This window comes from Cyprinus carpio, chromosome B5 (assembly GCF_018340385.1).
Source record: "Cyprinus carpio isolate SPL01 chromosome B5, ASM1834038v1, whole genome shotgun sequence".
Lineage (NCBI taxonomy): Eukaryota > Metazoa > Chordata > Actinopteri > Cypriniformes > Cyprinidae > Cyprinus > Cyprinus carpio.
This window is the reverse complement of record NC_056601.1, coordinates 37,511,477-37,533,572: the sequence shown is the minus strand read 5'-3', so window position 1 is coordinate 37,533,572 and position 22,096 is coordinate 37,511,477. Positions and strand designations below refer to the sequence as shown.

Below are 22,096 nucleotides of genomic sequence, written 5' to 3'. Positions count from 1 at the left end.
GAAAAACAAACAAACAAACAAACTTGTAATTCAAGGAAGCAGGAAGCATGCATTGCTGAGTGTGTTAGATGTTAAAGATCAGAGAGCGGTCATGAATCTGTGTGACCGCTAGATGGCGCCACTGCTCACTCACTCTTAAAATCACACGCATTAGAGCGGGACTCTCTCTCTCTCTCACACACACACACACACAAACACACTCGGAGCAGCAGCTCGGTAAGTGTTACTCAACCTTTTCTCGGATTGTCACTATCTTCTCGTGTGATGATACAGTATTACTCAGTTGGTGTTTGATGTTTGGTGCTCGAGCCGCTTCTTCGCGTGTCAGACTCCAGGTGTTTGGGAAAGTGTTGTGTTTGTGGGATCTTACAGTCTAACATGATGAATGTGTCCTGTATAATATGATTATCCGGAAGCTACAAGAGATACACCGTGACTTTTCTTTCGAGATATAAAACTTCTGAAGAACATTTATTGATAAAACGAGTCACCTTTCTGCCTCACACAGAAGTGTAAATATAACTCCAGGAACAAGTCTTTGTGATGTAAGAACTCCGTGAATTATTTAAAGACACCGGGTCAGTGTCTAGAGAGGTTTGTATGCAGCTTTTGCATTAGTCAGGTGAGTTTTTTTCCTTTGGGTTAGTGTTAATTCATAACTAGAGGAAGCAGTTTAGAACAAAACCACACTGGATTCTTATTTCAGTGAGACCACAGTGAGGTTTACAACAGACGAGAAGAGATGAGGTCTGTCCTGTCTTTGTTTAACCTGCTCCTAGTCGAGACCAGAGATGACCGGGTCACCGCTCAAAGAATGATCTCTGGTCAGATCGCAGACAGAAGAGAAAGATCAGCACTAAATGTGTGTTGATTGTTGGCTGTCAACTACTGAAAATGAACAGAAATGAAATGCTCATACTGTACAGACCGTATAAAACTACAGTGTTTTTGTTCAAGTCAAGTCACCTTTATTTATATAATGCTTTTAACAATAGAGATTGTGTCAAAGCAGCTTTACAGTATCAAACACAAGTAAACACTCAGTCTTCAGTCAAAGGCAGTTCAGCCGGTGTACTCTGTACAATCTGTGTATTGCTGGGTTTCTGCAATAAAAGATACTGATAATCATTTCTGTTCATTCTGTACTGGTCGCTGCTTGATGTCCAGTCGTTAGAGAAGCACTGAAAGAGGCGTGATGTTCGTGTAGCGTGGCGTGTTTTGACACGCGTGTGATCCTGTAGTGTTTTACTGCTCACACAAGCCTCTTCATCAATCACTATCAGACCTCTTCTGTTCTTTATCTGGCCATTATAGGACACCTTTTTCATCGTGTATTATGTGATATTTCCTTTCCTTGATCGTGTTGATCAGTGCTTTCATCAGGAAGGGATCTGGGCAGTAATTATGAACCTGGTCAGACGTCAGCTGATAAAACACACCCAGTTTGCATTGTATGAAAGTGTTTGTGAAAGCATTACTGTAGGACAGACTGAGTGTTTATTACTCGCGGGTTTGCAGATACTTTTATCCACAGCAATTAAAATAAAATGAGATAGATCTTATTGTGCATTCTGTGAATTGTTTTTTTTTTCTGTGGTGACTCGGGTCACAAGAATGTGTGGTTATCTGTCCTGTTTGAAAACTAGAGTTAAACATTGACTGGCGAGAGAACAGACGGCTGAACCCAGCACCAGCCTGAAAAACTGTCTGCTGATCTTCACTGCGCTTCCTTCATGTCTCTGTGAACAGCAGCGCTTCAGTCCCTCATTCAGTGCTCATACGACCTTCTGCTCCTGCGTTCTCTCCTTCATTCCACTCTGTCCTCCTCGTTCTGAGTCTCCAGGACCTGCTGTGTTTCTGAATGCTGTCTCTTTTTGTTTTTGTAAGCCTGTTTCCACTGAAGCTGGAGTTTAACTTCAGAATAAAAGCTTAAAGTGCAGCATGAATAGCTGACGGCTCGCGGTTTAACTTCAAAATATCTCTTTCAAGTGTAGAAATTAGGAAAGAAGTATTGTAATTTCCCTACTGTAGTGTAAAGCATAAATACATCTATGAAATATTCCTTTTCATTTATTTTACAGTACAACTGTTTTACAATATATGGCTATTTCTGAAATTGTTTAATTATTTTTATTATTATTTTTATTTTTTTTTTTATTATTATTGTTTTTATATTTATGTTTGTTTGTGTTCCTAAAACACCAGTGTGAGTGTAATTGAGACTGAGACAGTAAAACACAAATAAAAAGTGTGGAGTCCCCTTTAAAGTCAGTTCACTGACTTAAGTTTTCTTCGTTAAGAACATGGGTTGCAGCTCTTAATTTTAAACTCTCAAAGTGCATTAGATAGAATAATTTAATTTTAAAATGTACAAAATGTTCTCCTTTTTTGAAATAAATATGGTATCTTGGACTCCATATCGTGATATTATCGTAGCGTGAGATTTTGACATCGTGGACTTCTTGTGTTTTTTTTTTAGTTTATTGAGATTTTGATTTTTTCTGTGTTATTATTAGTATTTAGTAAATTTTAATAAATCCAGACAGTCTTGATCCGGACATGGGTCGCCTGTAGGGCTGGGCAAAAAAATAGTTTTTTCAGTTAATCGTTTTTTTTTATGATGTTGATTCGATATCGATTCTCCAAAACTCCGAATCGATCTTTTCCGGTATTCATTTCAGCAAACGTTTAAAAGAAGATCTGATTAATATGAATCTTTTCATTAGTCTTCTCCACTAGATGTCACCCTCTTATTTACCCTTTTACTGTCACTCAATCAGTGCCTATCACGTGAATGAGTGAGTGAGTGAGTGAGTGAGTGAGTGAATGAGTGAGTGAGTGAGTGAATGAATGAGTGAGTGAATGAGTGAATGAACGAATGAATGAATTGTTGATTGGTGGGTTGTTATAAGGTGTGTTTTTTTTTTGTTGTGTGAGTGTGATGATATGAATACACAAATATCATCTCCAGCTGCTCTGAGAGTCACTTCAGCATTTTACCGTTTAATCTGACAAAACTACCATCATATCACATACACAGCAGCTGCAAGTTCCTCACGGCAACCCGTCAAAATAAAAGTTTAGTTTCACGTGAAGAAACTGTCAAAAATATATTACTATTTAGCAATCTTAAGACTCAATGTAAGTTAATATTAATATTAATAAATCTTTATTTTTAAAGGAATAATCACATTTGTTTTCATTTTAAATTTAACAGTAAACCTCTGTTGTACAGCACTTTTTTTTGGCAAAAAATAAAAGGGTTTTTCATTTGAATAGGATAAATTAAATTGTTTTATGCCTTCATCTGATTACCAGAAAAATTAAGAACATTTTATATGGCCCTATTATTGTTTAAAAAAGGACCCTATAAAAAAAAAAAGAAAAGATTTAAAATACAGGCCTGTGTCTCTTAATTTCTTTTTGTAAATTCACCATTTGTAAAATGTTTACTGTTCATTTTTTAGAAATATCAATAGAATTTGTATTAAAACTATATTCACTGAATGTAATTTTTTTTTTGTTTGTATTTGTTTTGTTTTTTTTAAATCGAGAATCGAATCGAAATGGAATAGAATCGGGACATCAGAATCGATACCCGCCATGAGAGCGATGTGGAGTGCGTTTAGGATTGCATCCACATGAGATTTCATTTGTGCAACAGAGATGTCATGAAAAATACATACTTTAAACCCTTCACATCACACTTTATGACATCCAGCTTTGTCTTTGGGTTTGGATCTCATTTTAGATGGATGTTTTACAGGGTGCGGGAGAATCTTTTCAGGATGATGTCATTACACAACTATTGGCCTCAAGCAAAACAGATGCAGCAGATTCACTTAATGCCACCCATGATTTGTGTCTGCTCTGCAGGATTAGGGTCATTCCATGAGGAAAGAGCACTTTTCAAGTTTTTTTTCTCCAAAGTTTTCATGATTGTAACTCAAAAAGTATTATAGATTTCTTAAAGTCCTTTTAGATATTGGGTCTTAACAGATTTTCCTTTTGGCATCTTCATTTTTAAGGCCACATATGGTTCAGTTCCAGAGATATTGGGATCTCAATATGGCTCCATGAGTAAATTGTTTAATTTTACACATGTTCAGTGGTCACAAAAACCAAATGTGGGTCACTTTGCATAAAGATGATACTTCTTTTCTTTTAAAGAGGAATGTCTGAAGAACAAATAATGTTGAAACCACAGACTGTACAAAAGATGGACGAAGCACCTTCATTCACTTTCATTGAAGAAAAGTGAAGCCATCATTGTCCCAATAGGGCACGGCCATAATTTGGGACCAGAGCCTGTGCAGTAGAGAGTGAAGTGGAGCCGCGTTATTATAGCATCAGATAACTAACTAAAACCAAACTTATTTTAAAAACGAACACCATAACTTACATCAGCGTGATAAAATCTACATCAAATTGCAAAAACCATGTTTGAAAACAACATATTTAAAGTGAAATTTAATTATTTAGTTTGTCCCACGACCCTAACCCACCCGGGGGCGATCGAGACGCGATGGCTTCACTTTTGAGGACTAGTGCGGCACACTTGGTTGGAACTAGAGATGTGTCTCACCTCCTTCTGTCAAGACAACTGCATTGAACACACCTTAAGTATTCTTTTTCCCAAGTTTGCATGCTTAATTATAACTCAAGTATTAACAATGTCGCAATATGATCTTAGATTCTAGTTCTTAATAAACTGTTCTTCTATTCCCAGAGATATGGCGATCTCAGTGAGGCTCCATATTCAGATTGTTGAACATGCAAATTTAGGAGAAAAAAAAAACTTAGTGCTCTTTCCTCATTTTGAATGTTCGCCATTGGCAAATAATGCAACAAAGATTGCTAAAGTCAACAGATTGATCAACAGATCAGGTGAAAATGGCCATTCATCTACAAAATAGTGGATTACTCAGTAAATATTCATCCATGACATTTAATATGTAGGCTTTCATCAGTAGACATGTTTATCTTTCTTCAGGAAAAAATATTAGCAATATCAAAAAAGTGAAGTTTCGGAAAAGTGTTTGATTTGACACGGAATAAGAGTGTAGTGTTTAGGATTATATTTCAGCACAAGGTTAGTTTATTTATATAGCAGTGCTTCTCAAAGTCTGGGTTCAGACCCGCCTCCATTCCGTATTTCAAGAGCACTAATTATATTTCCTACTTTGATAAACTCATGTTAAACTTGTAAATCTTTTTTTTTTTTTTTTTTTTTTTGAGATGGTCTGAAATTGAGGTGAAGGCGAGATATTGAAACTTTTCCTTCATGACATCCAGTGACATTTATAATCGGGCGACATTAGACAGAGTTTTTTTTTTTTTTTTTTTTCACTTACATTATGGCCATATTTGACTTATAGCAGTGTCCAGTGTTTCCCATACATTGAGTTATAAGTTGCGGCTCGTCACAATATCAAAACTGACTGCTACAAATAGCAAATAGCAACTAGATTTTCCAAAAGGTTTATACTTGGTTGAATAAACTGAGCACTGCACATTTCAAAATTAAAATCAGCCAAGCATATTGGCCAAAAAAATCAGCTGCCCTGATTTCTAAATATCTGCATTGGCCAGAAAACAGCCCTTGTTGGTCAACCTCTATTGCTGACACTTAGATTTATTGTTTTGCCACTTTTGCACTTGTTATTAGTGTATTTTGAATGCAAAGGCTGCTTTATTTTTTTCAAAAAGTAATGCTTATTTGTTATGCATGTTATGTATGTTTATTAAAAACAAGTTTTGTAAATAACCAATTGTTCCGGTCCGGACCGTTGAGACTGATGCAAATTCAGATTTGGTCCTTTGAATGTAGACTTTGAGAAGCCCAGGTCCATCAGCGTGTGAGGGCCGGTTCTGACCCGCGGCTCGTTTGTGTTTCAGGAGAGCGTGTCATAACGCACAGGATCAGATCTTCTGACTGTAGGTCCTCCACACGTTCCGTCGCTCCTCTCCATCTGTGACCCGTCATGTCCATCGCTCTCAAACAGGTGTTCAACAAGGACAAGACGTTCCGGCCCAAGCGCAGGTTCGAGCCGGGCACGCAGCGCTTCGAGCTGCACAAGCGTGCACAGGCGTCTCTGAGCTCGGGGCTGGATCTGAGAGCGGCGGTGAAGCTGCCGCAGGGCGAGGATCTGAACGACTGGGTGGCTGTGCATGTGGTGGACTTCTTCAACCGCATCAACCTCATCTACGGCACGGTGTGCGAGTTCTGCACAGAGAAGAGCTGTCCGGTGATGTCCGGCGGCCCACGCTACGAGTACCGATGGCAGGACGAGCACAAGTACAAGAAGCCCACGCCGCTGCCGGCGCCGCAGTACATGAACCTGCTGATGGACTGGATAGAGATGCAGATCAATAACGAGGACATCTTCCCCACCAGCATCGGTGAGTGTTCTTCCCCACCAGCATCTCAGAAAAATTATATATGTGTCCCTGCAGCACAAAAGCAGTCATAAGTGATGGTGTATTTATAGCAATAGACAACAATACATTGTGTGGGTCAAAATTAGCCATTTTTCTTTTATGCCAAAAATCATTAGGATATTAAGTAAAGATCATGTTCCATGAAGATATTTTGTAAATGTCCTACCATAAATTAATCAAAACTTAATTTTTGATTAGTAATATGCATTGCTAAGAACTTCATTTTAACAACTTTAAAGATGATTTTCTCAATATTTAGATTTTTTTGCTCCCTCAGATTCCAGATTTTCAAATAGTTGTATCTCAGACAAATATTGTGCTCCTAACAAACCACACATCAATGGAGAGATTATTTATTCAGCTTTCAGATGATGTAGAAATCACAATTTCAGTAAATTGACCCTCATGACTGGTTTTGTGCTCCAGGGTCACAAATATAGCTTCTGACTATGTTTGGTATGCATAATATTGCTGCTGAAATTGCAGATGTTTAAAAGAAAAGGATTTCAAAAATGAGCATTCTTCTGTGTTGTGAAAGTGTTGTAGCGGTCATTTCAGACTGTGAACATTACCGTTGGTCTTCAGCTGTAGTTCTGTGGATTCTTTTAAGAGAAAGATTTTAATACAGGTACATTCGTAACAAATAAACTTCATATTTGCGAAGTTTAATGAAACCATTTCTGAAACAGCTGCTGTAAGAGCAGTCAGTCCTCTTCTGCATGTAGCACATCTGGATTTTACTGGACAGCGATTCAGAGAAACTGATCATCTTGTAGTTTTCTGCCTGGTGACAGATTTGTTGTCCCGTTCATATAGGACTGTTATTTGTAATGTAACGATCTTTAGGCTAATCGTCATATCCACTATAAACACTGCAAGTGTCATGATAAACACCTCACAGATCCTCATGTCAAGTGATTTTGACTTTGATTTGTGTGTGACCAGGTGTAGTTGTTAACTATGTAATTAGTCCATTCATTTCCATTGGTTTTCTTTGGACATAGTGACCCTGTCTGTAACCCTCTATGTGATCATATATACACATGTCATTCCTGTGGGTCAGTCATCACAGCGAGAGGCCAGGAGATCGCCTTTACCGGAGCACAATGCTGTCAGTAATTCAAGGCCATCGGATGCCCTGCAGACACACCAGCTCTCGCTGTAACCGAACCGCGTCGTGACCCACAGCGGCTGAAATTGAGAAGCGGCAGATTGAGAAATGGATGTCAATTTCCATTAATAAATAAAGGAGAAAAAAAATACAGTGTGTAATTGACAGTAAAATCCATTACTTTAAATGAAGATAAAGATGCAAATAAATGAAATGAAATAAAGTAACATGAAATGTGCTGTAGATGTGGTCTGGCAGACAAGCGTGTGCCGTCTTGTGTTCGCCTCATAAGAACTGCATTAGACCCACTTCCAGGAGCTGATTGGCCGTTTCTGCTCTAGAGGCAGTGTTTGTGGTGTTGCTGTGAACCTGTAGGACATTTTTGCAGAATTCTGGACGTTTTTCCCAATTGGTCAATTCTAGATTTTGTTTGTCAGTCGACTTCACACAATCGCCTCAATTGCTGATTCTAATGTTTTCACAGATTCTAATCAGATCTCTGCAGGACGTTGTGGTTTTATGTAGAGCCCTATGAAATCTGTTTTATTTATTTTTTCAAAATTTAATTTTTTCCATTTTAATTTTATGTATTCTGTTTTTTTTTTTTCAGTTTTCATTTTTCTGGACTAAAAATTACATTTATTAATCAAAAGCATGTCTAATTAATTAAAATCATGAAACTTTCAACATCAATTTATTGAAAGTTTAACCAAAATTACATGTTTAGGGCCCTATGAAATGTTCTATTTTTTTTCTAATTTTTTATTCTCGTTAATTTATTTGTTTTTTTTTGTATGTTTATTTGTTTTTTTAATGAATAATTTTGTTTTTTATTTATTATAGCCTTATGATTTTTTTTCTTTAGAAATTCTGTGTTGTGTCTTTTTTTTCAGGTTATCAAATGAAGGCATAAATAAAAAATAAAAGGTATAATTTTTTTTGACCACCAAAGGGGATTTTCTATCAAAATTAAAACAATGTAAAAATATTGTGTGATTATTTCTTAAAATTAATAAATAATTTTAGTGGTAGTAGTAGTATTACGCACATTTTACTGAACAATAGTAATATACACTCACCTAAAGGATTATTAGGAACACCATACTAATACTGTGTTTGACCCCCTTTCGCCTTCAGAACTGCCTTAATTCTACGTGGCATTGATTCAACAAGGTGCTGAAAGCATTCTTTAGAAATGTTGGCCCATATTGATAGGATAGCATCTTGCAGTTGATGGAGATTTGTGGGATGCACATCCAGGGCACGAAGCTCCTGTTCCACCACATCCCAAAGATGCTCTATTGGGTTTAGATCTGGTGACTGTACAGTGAACTCATTGTCATGTTCAAGAAACCAATACGAAATTATTCGAGCTTTGTGACATGGTGCATTATCCTGCTGGAAGTAGCCATCAGAGGATGGGTACATGGTGGTCATAAAGGGATGGACATGGTCAGAAACAATGCTCAGGTAGGCCGTGGCATTTAAACGATGCCCAATTGGCACTAAGGGGCCTAAAGTGTGCCAAGAAAACATCCCCCACACCATTACACACCACCACCAGCCTGCACAGTGGTAACAAGGCATGATGGATCCATGTTCTCATTCTGTTTACGCCAAATTCTGACTCAACAGAAATCGAGACTCATCAGACCAGGCAACATTTTTCCAGTCTTCAACTGTCCAATTTTGGTGAGCTCGTGCAAATTGTAGCCTCTTTTTCCTATTTGTAGTGGAGATGAGTGGTACCCGGTGGGGTCTTCTGCTGTTGTAACCCATCCGCCTCAAGGTTGTGCGTGTTGTGGCTTCACTAATGCTTTGCTGCATACCTCGGTTGTATCGAGTGGTTATTTCAGTCAAAGTTACTCTTCTATCAGCTTGAATCAGTCGGCCCATTCTCCTCTGACCTCAGGACTGCCGCAACCTGGATGTTTTTCCCTTTTCACACCATTCTTTATAAACCCTAGAAATGGTTGTGCGTGAAAATCCCAGTAACTGAGTAGATTGTGAAATACTCAGACCGGCCCGTCTGGCACCAACAACCATGCCACGCTCAAAATTGCTTAAATCACCTTTCTTTCCCATTCTGACATTCAGTTTTGGAGTTCAGGAAGATTGTCTTGACCAGGACCACACCCCTAAATGCATTGAAGCAACTGCCATGTGATTGGTTGATTAGATAATTGCATTTAAAGAGCAGGTCAGATGGGTTTTTGAAAAATCTCTCTTTTGCAGTTTATAACGTAGCTATCCTTAAATGAAAACAATCTGCAAAGTTGTTAATCCAAAAAGTGCATGATAAATAAAGATATTGTCTCTCAAAAGAGAGAGTCGGTTCTGAATCGCCGTAACGAGTCGTTATATGTTCGACTCTTTTGTCTGTTACCGGTGTACGTCACTGGGTACACATTTGCATAATCCCTGCCTGCCCGCGAAATACAAACAGAGTCTGATCTGCCCACAAACACTTCAGCTATTAGTGCGTTTACATCATGTTGAGAAGACGCGGTGTTCAAGGATACCACAGAAATATAATTCGAGCCTTTTGTTGTGTGCTTGTCATTTTATCAAGAACTGCTTCTCTAATCTGGGCTTTTATCTTCGTTGGCTTCTAATCTTCTTAATTTGGACTAACAAGCTCTCTGAACCACGACCTGTAAGTAGTACGATTTATACGTTAGGTGTACATTTTCAGTTGAGTGCTCAAAATATAATTTTTTTGTGCCAATATGTGATGTATACCTAGTGCAGCTTTAGGTTTCCAGGTAAAGCACGATATTACTGTCTTACTGAAGTAGTTCTAAAAATTCGCAGTGAACCTAAGAATATGTCGATTATTGTAGACTGACGTTGTTCTAATTACTTTGTTTAATAATAAAGAATGTAGTGTAGCACAAAGACTTTATAATAATTGTGAACCTGCTGTTTATTGTGCTGCACTGGCAGTTACAGGGTTAATGCGTGAGAGATGAGTGATTTCGGCTGGTGCTCCTGTGATACAACTGTTCTGCGTTCTGATTAAAAAGTTAAGACCAAGCGTCTTTTGTCTGTCGTTCTTCAAACATTACAGTAGACATATTTTGGTTTACAAACTGTATTGTTTCATCAGTTAGTCACGTTAGCACTCGGCTAACGTATCCACCTAGTGTTCACAGTTTAGCAGCTAAACTTTAGCTGTGGGCATGATTCACTTGCATAAGTGTTTTTGTATTTTATGTCATTATAAGAACGGATTGACTATATTATTGTTTTATGTAAAGGTGCTTTGTCAATGGTAGCGCTGGCTAACTGGCTCAAGGACTCATCTCTGTGCCAATCACAACAGGTTTGGCCAGCTGACCAATCAGAGCAGAGTAGGCTTGAGGAAGGGAGGGGCTTGCTCCGAACTTGCTTGAAACTAATCATTGGCAAATGACTCTAATATTAAATTTATATTCTGAGAAAATTACAATGTTTTCTGACCTTAGATGCATTTAAACCTGATGTAGGGGACTCCAATACAATATTGGGACACTTTAAAATACCATCTGACCTGCTCTTTAATGAGAAATTGAACAGATGTTCCTAATAATCCTTTAGGTGAGTGTATTTCTAGCACAATGTTTTCAAGTTAAACCAAACTTTTATTTTTATGTGTTGCCGTGAATACCTTTACATTTCTGTGTGCATATGATATGACGCTAACTCTTAGTTTTACTCAAATTAAACAGTAAAATGCTAATAAAGTGACTCTCATAGCAGCTCTGGAGATGTTCATGTATTTATGTCCTCATTTAGTGAGACGGCAGACGCTGAAATCACCGCGAGCATCACACGCTTCAGTATGTGTGTAATAAACGAAACCACGTGTCTGCGCCTTTCATTCACACAGAGACACACAGAACCATGGGGATTCATATTTAAATAGTCTTTTTGCGGCTTAATATTTACAGATGCTAGTCCATATCATCATATGATTTATGTGTAATGACCTACTTTTGATTAATTCATCCAAACTTTGACAAATTCCATGACATTCCGCATTAAACAGTAAATTCCGTTTTATGACTGGATTCCGCTTTTTCCCTATTTATGGCATCTCTCTCAGTATCTCTACATTCATTCACTTCAGTGTAAAGTTTTACATAGGATGTGATGTTTAGACCTGCTGTAGGTAGTACTATAACAAGTGAGTTATCGGTTTAGTACCTGCAGTTGGTTGGTTTTTCTGATTTGATAAATAGTGTTTGGAAAAAAGTTTCCCATATATTTCTCCATTTTTGTTTGCCAAGTTTTTCATGAACAGTTTTTTTTTTTTTTTATACAGTTTGTTCCAGTTGTTCAAACATTGGTTTCTATCGTCTTTTTCTCAATTACTGTCAGTTGATTTTGAATATATTGTGCTTTTTGTGTTGTTTTAATGTTTCACAGTAAAGTAGTGAATCTCTATTATTTTGGTTTCCATGTTTCTGATTGGTCAGCAGTCTGAGGCACTTGCACATTGCGTAGAAAGTCTGAATCAAACCACTTTTTTTAAATCATGTTTGGATGTGTAATTTTTTCAGCCATTTCTGTTTTCAGCTTTGACTGTTTTGCTGTACTTTCACAGCTCTACTGTAGTGTGGTCTTGGACAGAAAGTTCTCCAGCAGCATTTGTATTGTTTGGCTGCTTGTTGTTTTCTGGTTCCCCTCTGCACTGTAGCTCAGGGACGCTGATGCTGGAATATATGGTTTTGTGATGTGAGTATCTCTTTATGGCGTTATATCCAGGTCACTTAGATCGGTAAATCAGCCGTTGCTGACTGTCCCTCGATCCAAAAAGAAGTCAAAAGATGACCGTACCTTTTCAGTAGTAGATCCACAATTATGGAACGGTCTTCCCCTGTATATTTGACAGGCTCCGTCTATAGAAGCTTTTAGGTCCCAGTTGAAGACACATTTTTTTTTAGTCTGGCCTTTGAAGTTGAGAAAGTTTGACTTAGGAACCTTTTATAAATGTTTGTTTACTTGTGTGTAAGTTATATGTGTGTGTGTGTGTGTGTGTGTGTGTGTGTGTGTGTGTGTGTGTGTGTGTTTTATTTTATCCTTAACTTGTTAAGCACTTTGGGCAACAAAGTTGCATTTAAAGATTCAATATTCGTTTTTTTTATTTTTAAGATGCTTGGTTATATGGAGAGCATATGACCAGCAGTGAAATGTAAGTCAGGTCCGCTCCATGGACAGTGCAATTATTAAAGAATACAAACACAAGGGAATTATATAAAAATATGGTATGGAAAAAGTAAGATTAAAAAAATAAAAAAATAAAATGCTTATAAAATAAAATGCACAGGACAGTATACTGTAGACTTAATAAATATTAAAATGAGCAGGAATGTACAAGAGAAGAATGTGCAAGCAGGTTGTACAGGGTATTTACATAGCAGCAATAGATGTACAAAAGTAAATAAATAAAAATTATAGAAATTGCTGTGTGCAAGTGACAATGTCAGTATATTAAGTATCTTACTGATAATTAAGTGAAGTCATGTAGAAGTTAAGAGACTGAGTTTAAGTTTAGGAGCCTGATGGCCATCAGGATACAGAAGCGCTTACCAGATGGCAGCAAAATGAAAAGACAGTTACCAGGTTGGTTAGAGTCCTTAATGATTTTAACAGCTCTGCTTTTGCAGCATTTGAGGTAGATGTCCTGCAGAGAGGGGAGAGCAGACCCTGAGATGCGCTCCGTTAAGCACACAACTCTCTGCAGGGCTTTGCAGTCATGACTGGAGCTGTTCCCATACCACACTGATATACACTGAGTCAATACACTTTCTATGGCCCCTGAATAGAAAGTTTTCAGGATTGCTGGTGGGACTCTGAATTTCCTCAGCTGTCGCAGATGGGACATTCTTTGCCTGGCTTTATTAACCTGAGTTTGGATGTGTGAAGTCCGAGTCAGGTCCTCGGAGATGTTCACACCAAGGTACTTGAAGCTGCTTACCCTCTCCACAGGGGTCCCACTGATCATAAGAGGAGTATAGGGCTGCTGCTGTCTCTTCCTGAAGTCAACAATCATCTCTTTAGTTTTACTCACATTCAGAGAGAGAGAGTTGTCCTGGCACCATGATGTTAATTTCTCTACCTCATCCAAGTATGCGGTCTGATTATTTTTTATCATTATTAAATGATTCCCTTTGAGCTAAATTGACCGGTTTCCCTTACATAAGTATGCGGCTTCATTATTGTTGTGAATGAGGCCCAGAACCACAGTATCATCAGCAAATTTGATAATAGATGTGGAGTTGTGGGAAGACATGCAGTCATGTGTGTAAAGTGAGTAGAGCAGGGGACTCAGGACACAGCCCTGTGGGGCTCCTACATTCAGGGTGATGGAGCCGGAGGTGAACTGGCCTACTTTCACCACTTGAGGTCTTACTAGTAGGGATATGCCGGTATCAGATTTTCCTGTTGCGATTAATTGATAATGTTTTGTCACGGTATACGGTATTATCACGGTATTGCAATTAAGTTTCTAAAAAGTGGTCATAATACAGTAAAACAGGCTAAATAACTTTTTTCTTATAACAAAAATAACTGAACATTTTAAATACAATAAAGCAATACAGAAAATATATTTAAAGTTAAAAGTTTTACACCGATTAAAGTGCAAAAGAACTTTAAAGACCCATAGATATCACTTTACAATAAGACCTCATTAGTTAACCTTAGTTAATGCATTAACATTCACAGTGAGCAATAGCTACATTTGCTACAGAAGTTACTAATCTTTGTTAAAAAAAATCAAGTCTTAGCTCATGTTAGCTCATTAAATAACAAAGTTGCAACTTTCGATTTTAACAATGTGTTATTAAATATTGGAATACCTAAGATTAATGAATGTTCAGAAGAATTCTTCATTGGCAGTTTGTTAACTAATGAAGCCCTAATGTAAAGTGTTAATGAACAATAAAGAATCAAAACACTTTCAAACAATATCTAGGGAATGTTGTAGTCCAGATTAAAATGGAAAAATTGAATGGGGTTTCCAGGGTAAATGCTGCATTTTCTGCAGTTTAGCACCATCTGCTGTCAGAGAGTGAATGTGCTTTCATTCAGCACGTCACTCACTGTTCCTCCATGTGCTTCTCATGTGTGCTCGTTTACATCAGAGCTCACATGCATCTTTAAAGCAGCATACAGTGGTGTTGTGCATTTTGACCAGTTGATGGGAAAAGTATTCTTAAAATGCATTCCAAATTCTGAATAATTTGTAATATATAATTATTCTCGGTATTTAGAAGTGCCCACGATAACAATATTGTGACTATTCATTACCGCGATATATCGCATTACCGAATATCGGCACATGTCTACTTACTAGTGAGGAAATCAAGAATCCAGTTGCAGAGTGAATAATTCAGGCCGAGGCCCATGAGTTTAGAAGCTAGCTTGATGGGGACTATAGTATTGAAAGCTGAGCTATAGTTGATGAATAGCAGCCTTACATAGTTCCCGTTGCTGCTGTCAATGTGCTTGAGGGAAGAGTGCAGGATGTGAGAGATGGCATCTTCAGTAGATCTGTTGAGGTGATAAGCAAACTGAAGATGGTGTAAAGTATCCGGGATGGAGAAGCAAATGTTTTTCTTTATAAGTTTCTCAAAGACCTTCATGACTGTTGACATGAGGGCAACTGGACGATAGTCCTTCAGGCAACAGGGTTTATTGTTCTTAGGCACAGGGATGATGACAGATTTTTTTTAAAGGATGTGGGAACCACTGAGGTAGCAAGAGACTCATTAAAAATAGCAAGCTGATCAGCACAGGACCTCAGAACACGGCCAGAAATCCCATCAGGACCTGCTGCTTTCCTGACGTTCACTCGCTTTAGGGCCCTCTGAACCTCGTCCTCTGACACAGTGATTACATGATTATCGCTGCTCTGTCTGCAGCTTCTTGACGCATTGATCAGCAGACTCACGCTGCCTCGGTTGCCTTCAAAGTGGCCGTAGAAAGAGTTTAACTCGTCAGCCAGCAACGGGTCTGCTCTCACAGCTGCAGAGGATTTGTTTCCAAAGGCACAGATGGTTCTTAGTCCTTGCCACATGTGTCAGGATTCATTTAGCTGGAAATGTGACTCTATGCATTCCCTGTATCGGTGTTTGGCGGCTCTTACCGCCCATCTGAGATCATAGCACAATGTTTTGTACTCGCTCATGTTCCCAGACGAGAGACTGGCATTGTATGCAGCATTGCATTTGTTTACTGCAGCACGGATTGTTCTGTCCACCCATGGTTTCTGATTTGAGATGGTCCTTATAGTTATTGTATAGTTATTGTAAGCTTAATGCTACATCCGTGAACTCGCTGATGTCAGAGGAACTCGCTCAGAACATGTCCCAGTCTACGTCATCAAGAGCCGCCTGTAGCATGGCTTCAGAGTGGGTGGACCAGCGCGTCACCACCCTCTGCACCAGGGGTTCTAGAACAAGCCTTTGTTTATATTACAGCTTTGTAGGCATTCTTAAACTGAGAGTAGCAATGATCCAGTGTATTCAGTCCTCTGGTTGGACAGGATGCATGTTGATAAAATTTTGGCATGACCTGCCTGAGGTTGACTTTATGGATGATAGAGGCAGCGTCAGGATGTTTGTTAATGTAACCGCTGAGCCCATCGTGAAGCTTAGACAAAGCCAAGCTTGTGTCTGCCTGTGGTGGAATGTAAACAGCAGTAACAATGTTTGATGATAACTCTCGGGGTACATAGAATGGGCGGCAAATAATGGATAAATGTTCCAGATGAGGCGAGCAGAAGCGCAACAGAGTGGAGATATTCCTGGGGTCACACAATTTCTTGTTAATCATGAAACACACTCCACCACCTTTGGATTTACCAGCCTCGGCTGTTCTATCCATCCGTAAAACAGAGAAATATCAGATGGCGTTACAGCAGTGTCTGGGGCCGAGGGCGTGAGCAGGGCCATAGTTGGGGTTTGCGGGGCCCCAGTGCAGGTTGTACCAGTGGGCCCTGTTTGAAATCGTTTCAATTGTACGTTCGTTCTATTTATTCATTTGTGCTATTTACACAATGTTTAAGTTTTTTCAAGTTTGTAGGTGTCCAGGTACAGAAACTGAATAATCAAATGTAAAATAGCACTGCATAGTCTGTAAAATTTAATTATTCTGTAAAAATTAAATATACAGTCAAAAAAAATTTATTCAGACACTTTCAACTTTTCTCACATTATCACAGTTTATTTGCTATAGTTTGCGGAGCTGAAATTCCAAGAACAAAATGAAATCAATGTTGTCTCCGCCCATTTCCGTTGTTCAAATGAGAGAAAAGGAAATGAGGTAATCTCATAAAAGGAGGAATTTGAACAGAAGGAGGGGGGAGAAAGTGTCGAAAGAAACGTGGAGTTTGTGATGAGTGCGCTTTGGAGGTGAGAACCGGAAAGCCTCAATGAAAGCTGAACGCCATTTGAAAGTACCCAACGAATGAACTGCTGGCGGGTTGTTGGACGGAAAAATATAAAAAGTAGAAGGAAGGTATCTACACTTACCTGTGTGGCGGTGACGTAGTCCTCTTCGGGTGAACGCTGTGTCTTTGCTGGAGCGGATGCTGGAGAGTGGACCGCTCTCCATGGCGATGTCTTCAGCGCTGAGCGTTTAAACCTCCCGATCAAGCTGTTAACGACCGTCTGGATCCTGGCTGTTTCCCTTTTCCACCAACACAAGTTCACCGTTACTGAAGTTTGCGGCTTGCTGGATACGTGGCTGGTCTTTCCCCAAACACTCACACAATTCACCTCTGCACTTTCAACACCCTCATTTAACCAGTTTCCTCTCAAACTGCAGTGAGTAACATATAAATATATATATATATATATATATATATATATATATATATATATATATATATATATATATATATATATATATATATATAATTTTATTTTATTTTTTATTTTGTTTTTTTTTTCTGTTGTGACTGGTAATTTCAAGTGGTTGTTTTTGTTTTGTTTTTTGTGAAAAATACAGACATTTCTGAATGGAATTCTGTGACATTTGTGGATTATTTCTTTGAATTTGAGTTTATATACAGGTTCTTCTCAAAAAATTAGCATATTGTGAAAAAGTTCATTATTTTCCATAATGTAATGATAAAAATTAAACTTTCATATATTTTAGATTCATTGCACACCAACTGAAATATTTCAGGTCTTTTATTGTTTTAATACTGATGATTTTGGCATACAGCTCATGAAAACCCAAAAATTCCTATCTCAAAAAATTAGCATATCATGAAAAGGTTTTCTAAACGAGCTATTAACCTAATCATCTGAATCAACTAATTAACTCTAAACACCTGCAAAAGATTCCTGAGGCATTTTAAAAACTCCCAGCCTGGTTCATTACTCAAAACCGCAATCATGCGTAAGACTGCCGACCTGACTGCTGTCCAGAAGGCCATCATTGACACCCTCAAGCGAGAGGGTAAGACACAGAAAGAAATTTCTGAACGAATAGGCTGTTTCCCAGAGTGCTGTATCAAGGCACCTCAGTGGGAAGTCTGTGGGAAGAAAAAAAAGTGTGGCAAAAAACGCTGCACAACGAGAAGAGGTGACCGGACCCTGAGGAAGATTGTGGAGAAGGACTGATTCCAGACCTTGGGGGACCTGTGGAAGCAGTGGGAATGAGTCTGGAGTAGAAACATCCAGAGCCACAGTGCACAGGCGTGTGCTTTTGAACCAGAAACAGCGGCAGAAGCGCCTGACCTGGGCTACAGAGAAGCAGCACTGGACTGTTGCTCAGTGGTCCAAAGTACTTTTTTCGGATGAAAGCAAATTTTGCATGTCATTCGGAAATCAAGGTGCCAGAGTCTGGAGGAAGACTGGGGAGAAGGAAATGCCAAAATGCCTGAAGTCCAGTGTCAAGTACCCACAGTCAGTGATGGTCTGGGGTGCCATGTCAGCTGCTGGTGTTGGTCCACTGTGTTTTATCAAGGGCAGGGTCAATGCAGCTAGCTATCAGGAGATTTTGGAGCACTTCATGCTTCCATCTGCTGAAAAGCTTTATGGAGATGAAGATTTCGTTTTTCAGCACGACCTGGCACCTGCTCACAGTGCCAAAACCACTGGTAAATGGTTTACTGACCATGGTATTACTGTGCTCAATTGGCCTGCCAACTCTCCTGACCTGAACCCCATAGAGAATCTGTGGGATATTGTGAAGAGAAAGTTGAGAGACGCAAAGACCCAACACTCTGGATGAGCTTAAGGCCGCTATCGAAGCATCCTGGGCCTCCATAACACCTCAGCAGTGCCACAGGCTGATTGCCTCCATGCCACGCCGCATTGAAGCAGTCATTTCTGCAAAAGGATTCCCGACCAAGTATTGAGTGCATAACTGAACATAATTATTTGAAGGTTGACTTTTTTTGTATTAAAAACACTTTTCTTTTATTGGTCGGATGAAATATGCTAATTTTTTGAGATAGGAATTTTGGGTTTTTCATGAGCTGTATGCCAAAATCATCAGTATTAAAACAATAAAAGACCTGAAATATTTCAGTTGGTGTGCAATGAATCTAAAATATATGAAAGTTTAATTTTTATCATTACATTATGGAAAATAATGAACTTTTTCACAATATGCTAATTTTTTGAGAAGGACCTGTATGTAACTGGTGGTATTTATGCTATCTGGGTTATTTTTTCTTAAAGTATTGACAGGGTTACTCCTGTCTGGCGCCCGAATTTAAGTTTACCTTAAGAAAACCTCATTGGTGTGTTTTCTCAATTTATTATCGGGTCACGACCGTTACAATTACAATCAACCAAAAATTCAGACCACTGTTAGTATGAAAACATTTGCACAACTATCAGTACTTTGTTGACCAGTTACAAAGCAATGCTTAATTTTGTTCAGTCTATGGTGTAAAAAGTTCACATTAGAAATTAAAGAAAAAACACTTGAGCAAAACATGGTCAGGTCAGAGTAAATTTTCTTCATCAGTTTTACCGGTAGTTCACTGTATGACAAATTTTTGGGTATAATATTTAGCTATACTTACTTACATAAATGAACTATAGTGTCCTGCACTCACTGGTAAAAAAAAATACCAAAAATTATATCTGGTGTCTGAATAATTTTTTGTTTGACTGTGGATTAATTCCTGTTAAAACTACAAAGAGCAGTGAGTAATTTTCTTTATTCATTTTCTTGGATTAACATTACAGCAGCTTGTAAATTAGGCGGGGCCACTTTAAGAGACAGTGCATCCATTATAATGATACACATTCGATTTCTTTCTCCACTGTTTACTTTCACTTAAGACATAACCAACAGTTTTTTCGAGGTTCCTTTCCAAGACAGGTATTTTGACAAATTTGTATGTATTTGTCGGTACAGGAGCAAGAGGAGGCAAATTCGTGTGTTAAAGCGCTTTGAGACCTGTCTCTTCTGCGTGCGCCCTGTGCACAAAACATCTTTTTATGTTTTGCATGTTTAAACTGCGATTGGTATTTGTTCGTTCAGGTGCAGGAGGACACGTAGGAAAGCTGAGCATCTTTTTAGGCTGGCCTCAGCCAGTTGGTTGAGAACGATGGGGGCCCCCCCTCAGGCGTGGTCCCCTATAATCGTCACCACCTTTCACCCCACTAGCGACAGCCTTGTTCGTGAACCATGTTTCAGACAAACAAAGGATGTTACAGTCTCTAATGTCCCATTGGAAACTTATCCTGGCTCTAAGATCGTCCATCATATTCTCCAGAGATTGGACATTGGCGAGGAGGGCTGTGTGCTCTTTTCCTCAGTCTGTTGCAAATCCCCGCTGTGTTTCTTGATCTGTTGCCGCGGTGGGTTATTCAAGTGGCAATTCTTTATCTCGGCGTTCCGGAGAATCTCAGATGGCCACAATGGGTTGGAGGTTAAAGTGTCCTGAAACAGGTTAGTGAAACGGTGTCCAATGTCCAAAAGTGTTCCTTTGTGGTAAGTGATCAGTGCAGACGATATGTGTGTAAAAAGAGAGAGCAAAAGAAAGTACAAAAGTAAATACAAAAGTTAAAAAAAAAAAACACAATCTAAGTGGAGCGACCTGGATGGCATCCGAACTCAGCGTCGCCATCTTGGAAAAAGATGAGCCATATAAATAAATAAATGAAGTTGTAATAGTTCAAGTATAGTGCCAAATGTTTTTGTATTGGGGAAAGACTACAAGTTGTATCTGAATACAAGTTACCTCGGTGTTCTAATTGATTCCAGACTTTCATTTAAGGCTCAGATCCAAAAGATCTGTTACCGGGACAGATTTAGTCTGTGAAATTTTTGATTTATTCGTGATTATATGTCATCTGAGGCCACTTTGATGTATGTGAATTCCATGATTATTTCTTGATATTACTTACTGTTTAACTACTTGGTCGCAAGCTAGTATAATTACTCTGAAACTAGGGCTGGACCAGAATATTAAATTATTCAAATATTTGTTCGGTGGGTTGGCATTAGATTTTCAATTTTGAGATTTGAATATTCTTTTTTTTCTTCTTCTTCTTTTTTTTTGAACACCTGGCATCCCCCCGTGAAACGGTTCTCATTCGCCCTTGAATATGAATCGATCAAGAGTGAACGTCATGAACTTCATTTTATCCGGCATGTTAATCAGTAATTTTTCACATTAAAAAAAAAAAAAGTGCACTTAATTTGCTTGGAAAATACTTGCGAATACAGCAGTCATAAAAAACGTACAGTAGGCCAGCCTAATAATAATTTGTCTATATTAAAAGTATTGCTCTTAACAGACCTGTGTGTTTTGTATTACTAGTGCAGTGTCCGTTCTGGGAACATATAGGCGTGAGGCACGCCGCTTTCGGCTCGTGCTGTTCTGTAATTTATTAAAAGTTTATTAATTCGGAACGTGTCTTTTTTTTGTATTGCTAGTGAATTGTACGTTGCACTCCCTTGGGTCCGCAGCAACACAACTGCCACGCGTGAAGTCGATTGGATGTACACTTCTCGACATAATAAAAGTGCAAACCCCGTTTTCCGGGGACAGTCCTGTTTTTTTTGGTGTCCTGTCCCCGACTGGAGTTGTCCCTGGAAATGTCCCCGTTTTACAGCACGTTCAAAACAACCTGCAAATACACTGGAAAAGTCCAACCAATTTAGCCAACTGGCTATCATATGATTGGGATTTTTTTTCACCAGCAGAGGGCACTGCGAGCTGATTACTTGATCTCACACCGCTATTGTAGCCATGAAAAGCTTGGACGAGAGCAGAGCACTATTATCATCAGTTATCAAAAGAAACCGTGTTATATACATATTAAAATAAAGTAATACTGTTTGTGTGCCGTGTCTAACAAGACATGTAGGTTGCGGGATTGTTTTACACACAATAGGCCTATTAAACATTCCTGAAACTTCTGCCATCACAACTCTGAAGTCTCTGATATGAATAATATAAAAAAATAATAAACTAATCAATTACACTTGCACAATTACATTTGCAGAAAGCACATACTTTGTTGTCAATATGAGCCTAAAATGTTAAATATTAACCCTGATTAGGGATAGAAAAGATCC

General features: G+C 38.6%; 1 protein-coding gene across 4 annotated transcripts in view; it reads left to right on the top strand.

Moving 5' to 3' along the window:
- The first annotated feature begins 134 nt into the window (after positions 1–134).
- The window catches only part of LOC109058313 (MOB kinase activator 3B-like), a 35,478-nt gene continuing 13,516 nt past the window's right edge, over positions 135–22,096 (top strand). For 2 of the 4 annotated variants that reach the window (XM_042723356.1, XM_042723359.1), the window contains exons 1-2: positions 135–216; positions 5,899–6,402. In XM_042723356.1, the coding sequence (XP_042579290.1) occupies positions 5,985–6,402 (418 nt within the window). In that variant the 5' untranslated portion in view covers positions 135–216; positions 5,899–5,984. Of the gene's footprint in view, positions 217–5,898; positions 6,403–7,445; positions 7,796–22,096 lie in introns of those variants that run through there. The other 2 variants (XM_042723358.1, XM_042723357.1) reach the window with 2 other exon arrangements.